Source organism: Leopardus geoffroyi, chromosome C2, assembly GCF_018350155.1.
Source record: "Leopardus geoffroyi isolate Oge1 chromosome C2, O.geoffroyi_Oge1_pat1.0, whole genome shotgun sequence".
NCBI lineage: Eukaryota > Metazoa > Chordata > Mammalia > Carnivora > Felidae > Leopardus > Leopardus geoffroyi.
This window is the reverse complement of record NC_059333.1, coordinates 153,493,796-153,508,742: the sequence shown is the minus strand read 5'-3', so window position 1 is coordinate 153,508,742 and position 14,947 is coordinate 153,493,796. Positions and strand designations below refer to the sequence as shown.

Here is a 14,947-nt window from a genome sequence, read left to right as displayed (position 1 = left end):
AAAGTATTTGCTTAAATCTCCGCCTGCTATGAGAGTTGAAGGTTTGCGATAGTAATTACCCTTCCCCTGAACTTTCTGAATTTGAAAACCATGTGGAAATGCAGTTTGTCTTGTATAAAAACTAAGGCCAGGCCAGTTTTGAAGAACTGCCTTTAAGAAGTGCATTTAGCTAAGCATCAGTCATTTAGAGAATGATTATCTGGTGTGTGAATGATCTAGGCCCTTCTTACTTTTCTCTCCCTCCTTTGAAAATGCCGTGAGGAGACATCTGGCTTTGACCACTTTCTTCCACATGCTGGCTGCTCTCCTCCTTACCTCTGCTGGCAAAGCCCCTTCACGGGAAGCGGATGCCAGCCCCTCCACGGGTCTGCACTGTACGTAGCGGGACTTCGTCAACAGTTGGGTAATGAGGGCTGACTCTGCCCCACTTTCTTCCCCTGTTACGTGAAGGTCAAGTTTCCTTCTGATTTGGATGAGTGACAGTTTCGTGTGCGTAGCTCCTGATCCACTCTTCTCTTTTTCCAAGGAATGGCAACACTTCTTAATCAAACAGTAGAACACCACGAACACCAATGACTCTTCTTTTAATGTTTGTTGTTTGTTTTGTTTTTATTTTTGTTTATTTTTAATTTACACCCAAGTTCGTCAGTATATAGTGCGACAATGATTTCAGGAGCAGATTCCAGTGATTCATCCCCTGTGTATAACACCCAGTGCTCCATGCCAACAAGTGCCCTCCCTAATGCCCCTTACCCGTTTAGCCCATCCCCCCTCCCAGAGGTTTACATCAGCGGAAACTCCTGAGGTTTACATTTATTTATTTCTGAGAGACAGAGACAGAGCCCAAGTTGGGGAGGGGCAGAGATAAAAGGAGACACAGAATCTGAAGCAGGCTCCGGGCTCCGAGCTGTCAGCACAGAGCCCGATGCGGGGCTCGCACCCACGAACTGTGAGATCGTGACCTGAGCCGAAGTCGGACGCTCAACCGACTGAGCCACCCAGGCGCCCTAAGCCAATGTTTTCCTGATAGAATTTAGTCATTTAGTGCTTTCTGATTTTCACCGTTGCAAAGCTGCCATGAAAACCTTTATGCAAACATTAAAAAGTCTTATATTCAATTATTTTCTTATGATAAATTCCTAAGAAGTGACTGCTAGGGAGGATAGGACTCTACAATATTATCAGATTGTTAATATCTGAGGTTCAGTTTGTGCAGAGGTGGAGTGGGGAAGAGGACGTGTATAAACTTAGCTTGAATGTCTAAGGATCCATTTCCAATTGACTAGCAATCAGTAGGGTAGTTAAAATCAGAAAGGAATTTAGAAATAGAACACTGTTACTTTTACATATTAAGTTAAATGCAATTTTGAGAGCTATTCCTATATTCAATAACAGGCGTCATACACAATAATACTAGGCATGGCATATGATGTGCATTCATAGAGAGGCTTTCTGGATGAATTCAATTAGCTGGGCAAGCTGTTAACATATTAAGAGAGTAAGAACATATTGATTGAAGTAGATTATAAAAGAGCTCTCAGAAGCAAGTATTCTCTTGTGATGCTGTTGGGCCTGCAAACTGGCTCAGCTTGTTTGGAGGGCAGTTTGAGGATATCCACAATAATTGAAATGTACACTCCCCTTGATGAAGGAATTCTGCCTTTAGGAGTTTGTTCTACAGAAATACTTGCCTGCGGTCACAGGATCGACGCACTTCCGTGCGTCTGGCAGTCACCAATGTCTCCCAGATGGGAGGGGGGAGGTTGTTTAAATCAATTACGGTGAATTCAGCCATACGATGACCATCCACGCAGCCGTTAGAAAAGTAAGTCGTATCGATATGGAACGTTTCTTACATATTGCTAAGTTTTAAAAAGACAAGGCGTGACACGATGCGTGCGCTAAGTGCGTATGAAAAAGCCTTCGACTTGAGTAGGCGCAGAATATTTCCAGAAGCAGGCTGAGAAACTGGCCGCCGTGGTTGCCTCTAGGAACTGCGGCCTTGCAGGAACTCTTTCTACTGTTGGAAAAAGTTGAACCTAAGGGATGAGGGGTTCAAATACATTTGAGCAAATAAATAAGGAAACAACCACACACGTCAAAGGCTTTACCTGTCACCCTCCTCTGTCCTCTTGTGACTGTCCTGCTACAGCGGATCCTGAGGGACTAAAGAGCCACGATGCCACGAACGTCATCTCATTCCACGGCCTCTCGCCCGGGGGGCGAAGGTCTTGTCTTCACACCACACCGACCTTCCAGTTCTAGGGCCCCACTTTTATCCTGGCTCCTTCTTTAAGGATTTGAAATCACATGAAAACTCCTAGGAGAACTTCAAAGGCTTCAAAAACATGATTGGGTCGTTATTCTTCCTGACTTATTATTAAATTATTGTTCAGTGACTTAAAAATCAGTGAGGCTTCCTTTTTGGCAATATGGTGGAAGACGTGGCAGACATGTGGGAATCTTTCCTGGTGCAAAAACACCTAAAATTGCTGAACAGCATATAAACATGAATAATGGTTTGCGAAGCTGGCAAGAAATACATGTTCAGAGGCCAGAAATAATGAAAAAAAAGTTCTAACCTAGGGGAAAAAGGGAGTGCTGATGTCAGCATTCACCCTGGGGATATCTGGATTTAAGTGGCTCCCACACAGACAGGGGACAGCAACCAAAGCCTGGGTGGAGTCAGGTCGGAGACCCCAAATTAAGCTGAGTTCACATGTAGTGGGCGAATTAGGATAACACCTGCCCATGGGGAGGGACTGAAAGAAGTCTTTTGTGTCATGGCCTCCTTGGTTCTTGGTGGAATAAAAAAAAAAAAGGAAGACGTGTTCTCTGAGCACGCTGAGCCACATACATGTAGCAGAAGAAAATCCCAGTAGAAATTTAGGTTAAAGTGCCGAAGCACCACTACCCCAGCCCACTGGCAGCCGCAAACACGAATCGCTCGTGGAGGAACGTATTCCAAACAAAGATAAACGCCCGTGGGACAGGAGCTCACAAGCAAAGGTTACATAAGGCACAAGGAAACAAGCCACCGTGAGAGAGAATAAGCAGACTACAGAAGCAAAGGTACAGAATGAAGGTATTAGAATCATCAGAAACGGAATATAAAATAAACAAGTTTAACCTTAAGGAAATGAAGGAAGATGTCAGAAGTACAATTAAGGAGCAAGGCACACACCATCAGGTTGGCAAGGCGGGTTTTCAAACAAGGACCACATGGAACTTTTAATTTAATCAATGACTTTATTTATTTATTTATTTTACACAAATTAAAAAAAAAAAAATTTTAATGTTTACTCATTTTTGAGAGGGACAGAGTGCGAGTGGGGGAGGGGCGGAGAGAGAGGGAGACACGGGATCCAAACCAGGCTCCAGGTTCTGAGCTGTCAGCACAGAGCCCGACTGGGGGCTTGGACCTGAGCCGAAGTCAGATACGTGACCAACTGAGCCACCCAGGCGTCCCTGATTTTATTTGTTCCTCTTGTTAGAACATTTTAGGTTAAAGAAATGTAATAATGAAAATTACAAATTCAAAGGACTGGTAAAACAATGGATTATACTGAAGAGACAGTGACCCAGAAAACATAAGGAAGTAAATCACTCGGAATGCAGCTGAATGAGGCAAAAAGATGGCAAATATGAGGGCTTATACCCACGCATGATAGAGCAAGAAGGCTTAAAGTACGGCACATTAGAGTTCCAGAAGGAGAGAATACAGATTCAAAGAGTAAGCAATAACTGAGACCTTTCTAGCACTGAGGAAAGATGCCAATCTTCAGAGGTCATCATGCTGTGTTGTCTTCTAAATTCTGGGGAAAAAAAATCTGAATTCTGAAACATACCTGGCCCCAAGAGTTTTGGACAAGGATTGTGAACTTGTAATATCGACAGTCCTCGGTTTGCACAGCCCTTTGGTAACTGAGATCAAGTCCTCACCTGTATCTTCCTCATCAGATCACCGTGTGGTTTAAGTGAGACAACGTGGTCAGGGAAATGCCTGCTGCAGCGTGAGATGCGTGCTAAATTCACCTGCTTTGCAGTTGGCTGCACGGCTCGCTCACAGCAGTGCCTGGTCTGCTCGTTGTCTAGACTCCCATCTTTGCAAAGCAGCGCCGATAGTCACCACTGCGGGCTGCACCTCCCCGCGGCACCCGGCTGGCATATACACTCAGTGCCCAGAAAGATGAACACTCACCAGGAGGGGCTGAGGAAGATGTTAGAGAGTCATGTTGGGGTCATTCCATCAGGAAGGAATCAGTACTTCCCATCAGAGACCAGGGGGCTACAGTTTAGGAAAAGAGATCCCGGGCAAAGTTGGGGATCAAGATAGGGCTTGAAAATACTCACTTGACTTTTCTTTTCAACTGGAAGAACTATGTGTATTTTCTGTCATAATCGAAGGTTTTGGGGATGAAAAAAAATCATATTCTAAACCTAGAGATTACGGAGCCAACCAGCTTGTAGGAAGCCTTAGAAATGTACTTAACTTTGACCTGGTATTCAAGCAGTTGGGAAATATTGAATTTATAAGAAAAAAAAAAGTTGGTAGAGAAAGGAAGGGGAGAATAGACCAATACATCTTCAGACTTTTTCAAAGGTTAGGAGAAACCAAAGTTTCCGTCGGGACAGTTAATCATTTCAATACATTATTCCTCTGTGCTGTGTGGCAGGAAGGGAGTGAGTGCAAACAATCGCTTCTTTTGCATTGTTATGAAAAGGATGCTCTCCACGGTTTTCTGCCCCTCTGGGAGGAAGTCAAGCTTGCCTTAGAGAAACTGATGGCAGATTCTGGAAAAGGCTAATGACAGGTCAGCTGACAGTGCAGGTTGTTCCGTTTGCAACCACCAGAGTCAACAGAAAACCTTCCCAGATCAGTCCTTGAAGCGAGAGACCGAAAAGGGAGGAAAAAAAGTTGGTTGTCACTTCCCTTAGAAAATGGGACAAGAGGTTCTGTTTTCCAAAAGGCACATGGGCTTGAAGCAAATCTGCATTCTACGTGGCCAGGTTTGGAACATTCTCTCCCCCAATAGTCAGGCTACAGACTCATACTTCAGTTCAAGTCTCTATAGGAAAGCTCATTCTGGCAACCAGGAAATTGAGCTCACTCTTGATGTGAGGTTGTATGGATGACAAATGTTTTTAGAGTTTTACGGTTAGAAAATAACGTCCCAAGAAGCCCATCCGTAGGTATGTTTATTCGTTTCCCTATTTCGTTGACTTACTGGGGATTACACAGCTGGTCAGACCTGAGATTTAAATCCTCTCCATCTGAGGCCAAATTCTATTTTTTCCTACCATATCATGGTGTCACGTGTTCAGGAAAGCAATGCAGGATTGTGAATCTCCCGTAGGACCTTGCTTCCTCAACCTGGCCACGTGGTAAGTTTTCCGAGAGGGACGTGAAATACATCTTCCTGGGCCTCACCTCCAGACCTGACTCAGCGGTGGTTGTAAATCTGTATTTTTCAGCGGTTCCTTGGGGGTCTGGTATACAGCCAAGTCTGGGCCGCATTGGTTCATCGAGGAGGGATGCTACAGTTTTCACCCGGTATCTTATTTATTTATTTGTAGTGTGAGCAGGGGAGGGATGGGGGGTGGGGGGGAGAATCCCAAGCAGGCTGCATGCTGTCAGCGCAAAGCCTGAAGCAGGGCTCCCAACTCACACACCGTGAGATCATGACCCGAGCCGAAATCAAGAGTCAGACACTTAAGCGACTGAGCCCTGCACCTGATATCACTTTCAGAGTTTGGTTTATAGGGGTTGAAAACAGTGGGATTTAGCTCTGTAGTTTCTAACCTTCTAAAAACTACCTTGCCTTTCTTTTAAATTGAGGTCTAATTGACATACGATATTAGTTTCAGCGCATAACATAATGATTCGATATTTGTTTATATTGTGACGCGATCATCACAATAAGTCTAGTTAACATCCACATAGGGTTACAGATTGTTTTTTGCTGTGATGAGAATTTTGAAGATTTACCCTCTCGTAGCAGCTTTCAAATATACCATACAGTGTTACGAACTACAGTCACGATGCTGTACCTTACAACCCCAGCCAGGACTTACTTTTATAATTGGATGTTTAAACTTTGGGGCGCCTGGGTGGCTCAGTTGGTTGAGAGTCCGACTTCAGCTCAGGTCACGATCTCACGGTTTGTGAGTACGAGCCCCGCGTCGGGCTCTGTGCTGACAGTTTGGAGCCTGGAGCCTGCTTCGGATTCTGTGTCTCCCCCTCTCTCTCTGTCCCTCTCCCCCTCACGCTCTGTCTCCTTCTCTCAAAAATAAATAAACGTTAAAAAAAATAAACTACCTTCCCTTTTAAGATTTTTGTTGAAATCTATGGATCTTTCCCTAAGAAACACACATACCCGCACCTACCCTTTTTAGGGGGTGTATTAGTATCTGTTGCTGCTATAACATATTACCACAAACTCAGCAGCTTAAAACAACACAATTATTATTATCTTAGAGTTCTGAGGTCAGAAATCTGACCAGACTATCTTTGAGGTGCTAGTGGGCTGCATTTCTTTCTGGATGTTCTGGGGAACAATCATTTTCACCAAAACTTGTCAGCTTCCAGCCAGTATCTCTTGGTTCATGGACCCCCTACCTCCATCTGTAAAGCATCACCCTGCCCCTCCCTTCACGGTCACATCTTTTTTTTTTTTTTTTTTTTTTTCAACGTTTATTTATTTTTGGGACAGAGAGAGACAGAGCATGAACGGGGGAGGGGCAGAGAGAGAGGGAGACACAGAATCGGAAACAGGCTCCAGGCTCTGAGCCATCAGCCCAGAGCCTGACGCGGGGCTCGAACTCCCGGACCGCGAGATCGTGACCTGGCTGAAGTCGGACACTTAACCGACTGCGCCACCCAGGCGCCCCACGGTCACATCTTTTTATCTGACGACCAAGAAAGGTTCTCTCTACATGTAAGGGTTCAAATGAATATATGAGGTCCGTGCAGATAATCTGGGAAAATCTTGCTCTCAAGTCTTTAACTGTAAGCACGTTGGCAAAGTCCCCTTTGCCAGGTGAGGTAACCTATTCACAGCTTCCAGGGGTAAAGATGTGGACATCTTCGTGTGGGAGGGCATTATTCTGCCAACCGCAGGGGTCTCAGAACCTCTGAAGCTACCTATAGAACTGTGTGAACCCTAGATTAGGAGCATCTGTTCTAAGAAACTGTTCATTCTAGTGTTGAGTCAGCACAGAAGTCTGCTTAGCTACAAATAACCGACTCCTCAAAAGCAGTGGCTCCTATGAACTGGTGTTTATTTTTCCTTATGTGATAAGAAATCCCAAGGAAGGCAGCCCAGGTCAAGTGTGGCCGCGCTGAGGTCCCTGCAATTACTTTGAGGTAGCCTTCATGATGGCTGCTGCAATCTCCGGGCATGACCTCTGTCTGTGGTGTGGGCAAGAGAGGGAAGGACACAGGGGGAGAGTCACAGCTCAGCCCAGTCGGCTCCCCTTTAAAAATCCTTTCCAGAAGCCCCACCCCCCACAATGTACATTTGTATCTCATTGGCCAGACACGGACAGGTGGCCTCCCCATCTGCTAGAGACTGAGCAACATAGTTTCATTTACTTATTTTTTCTTTTTTTTTTTTTTTTCAACGTTTATTTATTTTTGGGACAGAGAGAGACAGAGCATGAACGGGGGAGGGGCAGAGAGAGAGGGAGACACAGAATCGGAAACAGGCTCCAGGCTCTGAGCCATCAGCCCAGAGCCCGACGCGGGGCTCGAACTCACAGACCGCGAGATCGTGACCTGGCTGAAGTCGGACGCTTAACCGACTGCGCCACCCAGGCGCCCCTCATTTACTTATTTTTTAAGATAGATACATTTATGCTCCAAGAATTCCAAGCTCTTTTCGTTAAGAAAATGGGAAGTATAGATATTGGGAAGGTACTAGCAGTCAACAGAAACTTAGGCTTTGTTTCCTAAAAGTAGAATGGACCATTTTTCACCCTCACAACCAGAACTCAGAGAAAGTTAACACTCTCCTTCAGAGTCTCTTCCAAAGCGTTTTTATCTTTTAACTCAGCTTGCTTTCCTTCAAGGACTTCCTTCTTTCAACAATGTTTAAGCATCTACCTACAGCTGGCAAAGGGGACATCATGACCTGAGCTGAAATCAAAGAGTCAGACACTCAACTGACCGAGCCACCCAGGCGCCCCAACAGTACGTATTTTAAAGGGATGTTGCGAGAATTGAATAAAATACGATGTGCAAAGTACTTGGCAGGTAGGAAGTGCTCAGTAAAGGGTGCTGTTCCTTTCCTTCCTCTCACTCTTTCCTACGGTCATTGGGGCTTCTGGGACCATGGGTCTCTTCTTTTTTTTTTTTTTTCAACGTTTATTTATTTTTGGGACAGAGAGAGACAGAGCATGAACGGGGGAGGGGCAGAGAGAGAGGGAGACACAGAATCGGAAACAGGCTCCAGGCTCTGAGCCATCAGCCCAGAGCCTGACGCGGGGCTCGAACTCACGGACCGCGAGATCGTGACCTGGCTGAAGTCGGACGCTTAACCGACTGCGCCCCCCAGGCGCCCCCCATGGGTCTCTTCTGATATGTGTGTAAGCAGCTGGGAGCAGGTGGTCAAGGAGGCAGAGTTCTCATTTTTTTTTCCCCTTGGGGAGCCTGTATTGGAACTTAGGGCGGGTTTTGGAACATGGGTTCATGCAACAAGTAGGCGGTGAGTTCTGCTTTCTACTGACTCGCAGGGCATAGTGGCTCGAGGGAAAGGGAAGTGTGTCAGTATTGATGTGGTATCGATTCTCAAACTTGAGCATATATCAGAACCACAGACTGTTAAACACAGTCCTTTTGAACAGACATTTGTTCATAAGATATACAAATGGCCAATAAGCCCATGAAAAGACGCTCAACATCACTAATCCTTGGGGAAACGAAAATCAAAGCCAGAGGGAGATACCACCTCACACCCATTAGGTTCCTACATATAAAAATAAAAAACTCCACCCCCCTCCCCCCCGAAAATAAAAGTGTTCATTAAGAACATGTAGAGAAACCGGAATTCTGTGCCCTGTCTGTGGGATGTAAAATGGTGTGGCTCTTGCGGAAAACATGGTTGTTCCTCAAAAAATTAAAAACAGAACTACCATATGATCCAGCAATCCTGCTTCTGGGCATACCCCCTAAAGACCCGAAGGCAGTTACCCCGAAAAGATAACCGTGCCCTTACATGCACAGCTGCGTTAGTCACATACTCACGACAGCCAAAAGGTGGTACCAACCCAAGTGCCCATCAAGGGATCAACAGATAAGGAACACATGTTACATACAATATTATTCAGCCTTAAAAAGGAAGGAAATACTGATACCTGCTACAACACGGATGAACCTTGAGGGCATCATGCCACGTGGAGCGAGTAAGGCAGCCACAGATGATTCCACTCACATGAGGTACCGCCAGCCGTGAAACTCACGGGCGGAGAGGAGAGTGGTGATTGCCAAGGGCTCGGGGGGCGGGGGGTGGGGAGTTAGGGTTTCATGCATACAGAGTCTCAGTTTTGCCAGACGGAAAAGTTGTAGAGACTGGCGGCGGCGGCTGCACCACGGTGCCAATGTTCTCAACGCCACGAAACTTACACTCAAGATGCTTAAGACAGTAGGTTTTGTACCCTGTGCATTTTATCACCATTACCCCTGCCCGCCCCCAGCTGGGCCCCTACCCTGGGGTGGGACTGCGGAGGCGCATTTCTGGCAGGTTCCCCGGGGGACGTGGCTGTTGCTGGGGCCGAGACCACACCAAGGGATCGCCGGTGCAGGGGGCCAGGTGAGGGTAGTCGGAAGGGCAGGCCCTCCGCTCACCCCCACGTGGCTCTAGTTGTCCCCCAAAGCACAGCTGGCGCCGGTGGAGCGCCTCTGTTCCTCAGGGGGACTCACAGCCCCGGCGAGGGACAGCAGACGGGCGGGGCCGGAGCAGAAGCCCGACCCGTCACCCGGCTTCCTTTGGTCCTCGCTGTGGGTGTGAGACCCGGAGGGAGCCGCTGACCCCGCGACCCCGCGACCCCGCGACCCCGCAGAAGGGGCTGAGCGCGCAGCCGCGGGGCCGCGTCGGGGCAGCTGTCCGGCCCCAGGGCGTGGTGGGAGGCGCCGCAGCCGCGGTGCCCGGGCGGGTGTCGGGCCCTGTCCGGCCGGGGCGCCCGGGGCAGGGGCTGGGGCGGGGGGCGCGGCTGGAGGCCGGCAGAGGGCGCCGGTGCGCCGTCCCGCCGCCGGCCTCCGGGCCGCCCACCCCGCGGGCGCGCCTCTCCGCAGCCCAGCGCCGCCCGGCCCGGGACCGCTCGCGCCGAGCGCGCAGACCTTTCGGCCGGACCTGAGGACGCCGCCCGCTCCGGGCCGCCCCTGCGCTCGCCTGCGGCGCCCGCTCGGCCTCCCGCCCTCGGGCCCGCGCCGCGTCCCGGCGCAGAGCCCCCGGCCGTCGGCGGAGCCCGCGGCCCCGGCGCCCGCGCGCTCGGCGCCCGGCTCGCGGGGCACAGCGGAGGGCGGCGGCCGGCCGGGGATGGGCGGCCCGGCGGCGCGGAGGGGCGCCGGGGGGCTCCGCGCGCTGCTCCTGGCGCTGCTGGCCGCGGGGACCCCCGCGGGCGCCTACAACCTGGACCCGCAGCGCCCCGTGCGCTTCCAGGGCCCCGCCGGTTCCTTCTTCGGCTACGCGGTGCTGGAGCACTTCCACGACAACACGCGCTGGTGAGTTGCGCCCCGCGACCCCGGCCCGGCCCGGCCGCCCCCGCGCCGCGCTCCCCGGGGCCCGAGAGAAACGGCTCGGCGGCGCGCAGCCCGGCGGCGGACGGCGGGAGGGCCGGGCGCCGGGCTCCGGTCCCGCCGCCGTCGCGGTGGGCGCCCGGGGCTGGAGGCGGCCGGGCCGGCGCTGCCCGCGGTCCCAGCCCGGCGTGCGCGGGGACAGCCGCGCGGGCGGTCCCCCCTCGGCCTCCTAGCCGGCGGAGCGGGAACGCCCGCTCGCGAAGTAACTCGTCCCCTCTGTCCCCGAGCCCCCCACCCCTCCCCCCCCACAACCTCCAGGCGAACGCCCCGGGACACCGGGCACTCGAGACGCAGACCCCTCGGTTTCAGGGAGCTCCTGGTGACACCCCACCCACCGCTCCCCGGCTTCGAGCCGCTCCGGTGCGCGGCGCCGGGGAAGCGCGGTCACCCGGGACGTGAGAGGGGCGGGCTGTGAGTGTGCAGGGAGGGCGTGGGGGCCCCCCAGACGTGAGTGGGGGCCCCCCAGACGTGAGTGGGAGCCCGAGGGGCCCCGTCCTTCCTTGCAAGGCTCTCCGAGGACGCGAGCTGAGAGGGTCCGGGATGCTGGTGGGTGATTTCTGGGGCAGCCTGGGCCTCATTTCACCCGGGTCATCTGACCTGGAGACAAGCACCTTAAGTCTTGGGAGAAAGGATGTGGTTCTGCAGAGGTCAAGGAGTTCAGCTGCCCCCTAAGAGCTCTCCGCGCTAAGTGCCATCAGCTAAGGGGCGCAGAGCTTGAGCGCCCAGCCCCCCCCCCCCCCCCCCCCCCCCCCCCCGAGAAGCGCGGAGGCGAGGCTGGTCCTTCCTTGACCTTTTCCTTGACCTTCCTTGACAAGGGTCATTACCTCTTCATCTGAGAGCTAGGCGGTGGACAGTTCCCCTGTTCAAGGCCATGTCCCAGTGGGGGCCCCGGGACAGCTAGTGTGGGGTTGGCTTTATTGTGTGGTCACCAGTGCCAGTGTCCTTCGGGGTTGCAGGTTAGGAAGGCGCGGTCAGTAATGTGTGCTCCCAGCATGCAGCTCTGTGGGAGAGTTCCTGCTCCGAATTGGACAGAGGCTGACCCAAGAGGGTGGATTTGTAGATCTGAGTCCTCAAGCATTCCTGGAAAAGGGAGGACTCCGTGACCAGCCAGCCCATTAAAAGTCATGTTGTTTAGGAGAACTGCCTCCAGGACACCCAGTATTTAAAGTCCCGCGTAGCCCCTGTCCAGAAGGGGGTCTCCTTCCCCACCGTTTACCCCAGTTGCTGAATTTAAGGCCAGACTATCTTTTCCTGCACTTGCCAAATATGCCTTTTAAATATTTTTATTTTTATTTTGAGGGAGAGCGGGCAAGTAAGCAGGGGAGGGGCAGAGAGAGAGAGAGAGAGAGAGAGAGAGAGAGAATCCCAAGCAGCCTCTGCACTGTCAGCATGCGAAGCCTGATGCAGGGCTCGAGCTCACAGACTGTGAGGTCACAACCTGAGCCGAAATCAAGAGTGGGACGCTTAACCGACCGAGCCCCCCGGGTGCCCCGCCAAGTCCTCTTTTTCGAGTAAAGCGGGCTGCACACCTTTTCCATGTCTCGTACACTCAGAGTCCACTGTGGGCTTTGGATTTGGTAGAGAATGCGGCAGGAGCCGTGGGAGAACGCATCCCAGAATCCCAGGCTGGGCTCCTGGACCGTGTGACCTTGGCACAAAGTACGTGGGGAGCGCTGTCAGGAATCGAAGGGCGTCTGTGGATGGGGGGCTCCTGAGGAAAGGCAGGCGGGAGAGCTGTGCTCTGTGCCGGATCTGTAGCTGGATCTGTAGCTGCACAGGCTTGTTCTCCTCCGGGCTCTTTAATGGCTCAGCTCGAGGGGGAAGTGCCAGGACTCAATCACCTGGCTTTGGAGGGGCCGCAGGTCAAAGCTGCCCTGGCTGGGGAACGATGGGGGGCAGGGGAGGCAAGAGCAGGTTTGACCTGCTTTGTTTCAAAAAGGGCATGAGGAAAAGCTGTGGGACTGGGATAGGGCAATTGCAGGAAATGACGGGCTGGCTTTCAACTTGGCACCCAGAGGACAGGGCAGACACGGGGGGTGTGAAACTGGAAGGTGATGCTGGTGTATGGCCGTGGGGCGGAAATGCCTGGGGTCCTAAGGAACCCGTCAACAGCCAGGCTCCTGCTCTCGAAAGTGCGCTGTCTGCTTCTGACAGGAGCATGCTGTTCTTTCCATTGGAGGGCTTGTCCCTGTAATTTCTCAGGTAGCAACTAAACTCTACGGAAATCTCTTTCAAGCAAAATTTCTTTTTCCGTTTTTGCCTCACATTGTCTTAATTGTATCTTCGTTTGGCTATGTCCTTGATAGCTGTCCTCTTGCTGCCTTTTCCAACTACTTTCCTCCTTATCCTTTTCTCTCTTCTGCTTTCCTCCCAGTATTCTTTGTCTTAGGCCTTGAACATTATTCTCAGCTGACTATGCCGCCCAGACTTTGTGAGCTGCAGCTCTTGAAGCAATAGACTTCCGGCATTGCCTCCTTTCTCCTTTTCTCTAGAGACTAGACTTGGCGTGAGGCTAATGAAACTTCCACCAAAGGCCCCTCACTCACATGGGCCCCCACCGAGCCCCTGTACCTAATTTTGTTTTGTATTTTCTTAAAGGTGGTCACCCTAAATTTACATGATTCGGGCCCTGTGGAATCTGGATCTACCCTACATCTCTATCTGAACTTGTAGCTCTGTGGTTGGTTGATTGATTGACTTAGCGACTGGTTGTTCGTCTCTTCCTACCAGGCAGTCCCAGGACCCTGGATCTTTTAGCCTTGCCTGAGGGACATGTAGGTTGTTTCCAATTCTTCACAATTATAAACAACAGCAGGGGTAAACATCCTTGTAACTAAAGCCTTGCGGACATCCTTAATTATTTCCTTTGAATAAATTCCTGGGCATAGAATGGCTGGGTCTGAGAGGAGGGAGGTTTTGAGGCATTTTCTATGCATTTTCCAAGTGCCAGTGAAGTTAAAGCGTGCGCTTTAGAAAATGCATTAAGTTTCTCAGGCACTGGAGTTTTGGAGTAATATGCTAACGGGCTGGATCCATTGCTTTAGAGGAGCTTAGCTATCTGCAAGAGGGGAACTTCAAAAGGTCACGAATAGAATGGATGAAGGAGGTAAGAGATATGAGAAGGAAAAGTAATCCCTTGAAACTCTGAAACGAAGGAAAACGTGAATTAAACTTTCTCTGTATCTGGCGCCTTTCTTAAGAAATTACTCCTTAGCCTCCGAATTCGGTATCAATGGTTTAATAAGTCGGCTTCATGCTAATTAAACACCTTTGTACAGGTAGCAGGATTTGTTGGGAGTAGGGCAGAGGAGCAGGAAGAATGTGCTGGAGAACACGGGGGGGACAGCCCGGCCACCGGAGCCAGCGTGAGCTCTGCAAGTGGCAGAGCCGAGGGTCTTTGGTGTTGGCGGACCGGGCGCGGGTCACAGCGCTCTCGTATGCTCCTGCCAGCAGCGCTCGCATTTGTTCCCGAACCCCATAACCCAGCATACCTGTCAGTTCTTTTCTTTTTAAGCCAAAATTGTCACGATTTCTGTAACAGATGGGGGTAATAACCTTGCTTTTCTAAGCCTGGAGGCTTGAACACGGCTTCTGCAGTCATACTGCATTGAGAGCAGAGCCCCAGACCCAGCACCTCTCCAAGTGTTTGGCTTGAACGGTCCCTCTGTGGCCGTGCTCTAGGCAGTGACGGTTGTCCCCATGGCCAGGTGGACCAGGATATCCTGGACAGCGCTGCAGATGTCATTTGTATCTGTTTGGATGCAAACATGCGAATGACTCAGTTTCCTCCTTTCCAACCACACTCCGAGGGTGTCTGCCTGCCAGAGCCTGCTTCCCCTCCTGTCCCCCCGCCCCCGTGCCCGGGGTCTCCTTGCACCCTTTGAGCCACAGTAGTAGCTGCCAGGGAACATGGACAAAGCCGATTTCTGTCCCCTTCCCTTAGACATGTAGCGGTTCTTCAGCTGCAGGGCAGACGACTGTAACACCCTGTGATATAAATAAATGCAGCCCCGGCTGGCGTCCAGCCCCCAGAGTGGGTTTCTTTCACACCCCTCCCCTGCCCTCCTTCCTCTGTGCCCCAGACGCCCTGGAGTCCGAGGTGGTTGGGTGCATTGGCTTCCTTTCTGGCGACGCGCTTCCTGTCCCATCTCC

The 14,947-nt window shown here is 51.2% G+C and overlaps 1 protein-coding gene across 1 annotated transcript in view; it reads left to right on the top strand.

Moving 5' to 3' along the window:
- The first annotated feature begins 10,518 nt into the window (after positions 1–10,518).
- Positions 10,519–14,947, top strand: part of ITGA9 (integrin subunit alpha 9) — a 345,274-nt gene continuing 340,845 nt past the window's right edge. The window contains 1 exon segment of the mRNA XM_045436561.1: positions 10,519–10,720. Within this exon segment, the coding sequence (XP_045292517.1) occupies positions 10,536–10,720 (185 nt within the window). The 5' untranslated portion in view covers positions 10,519–10,535.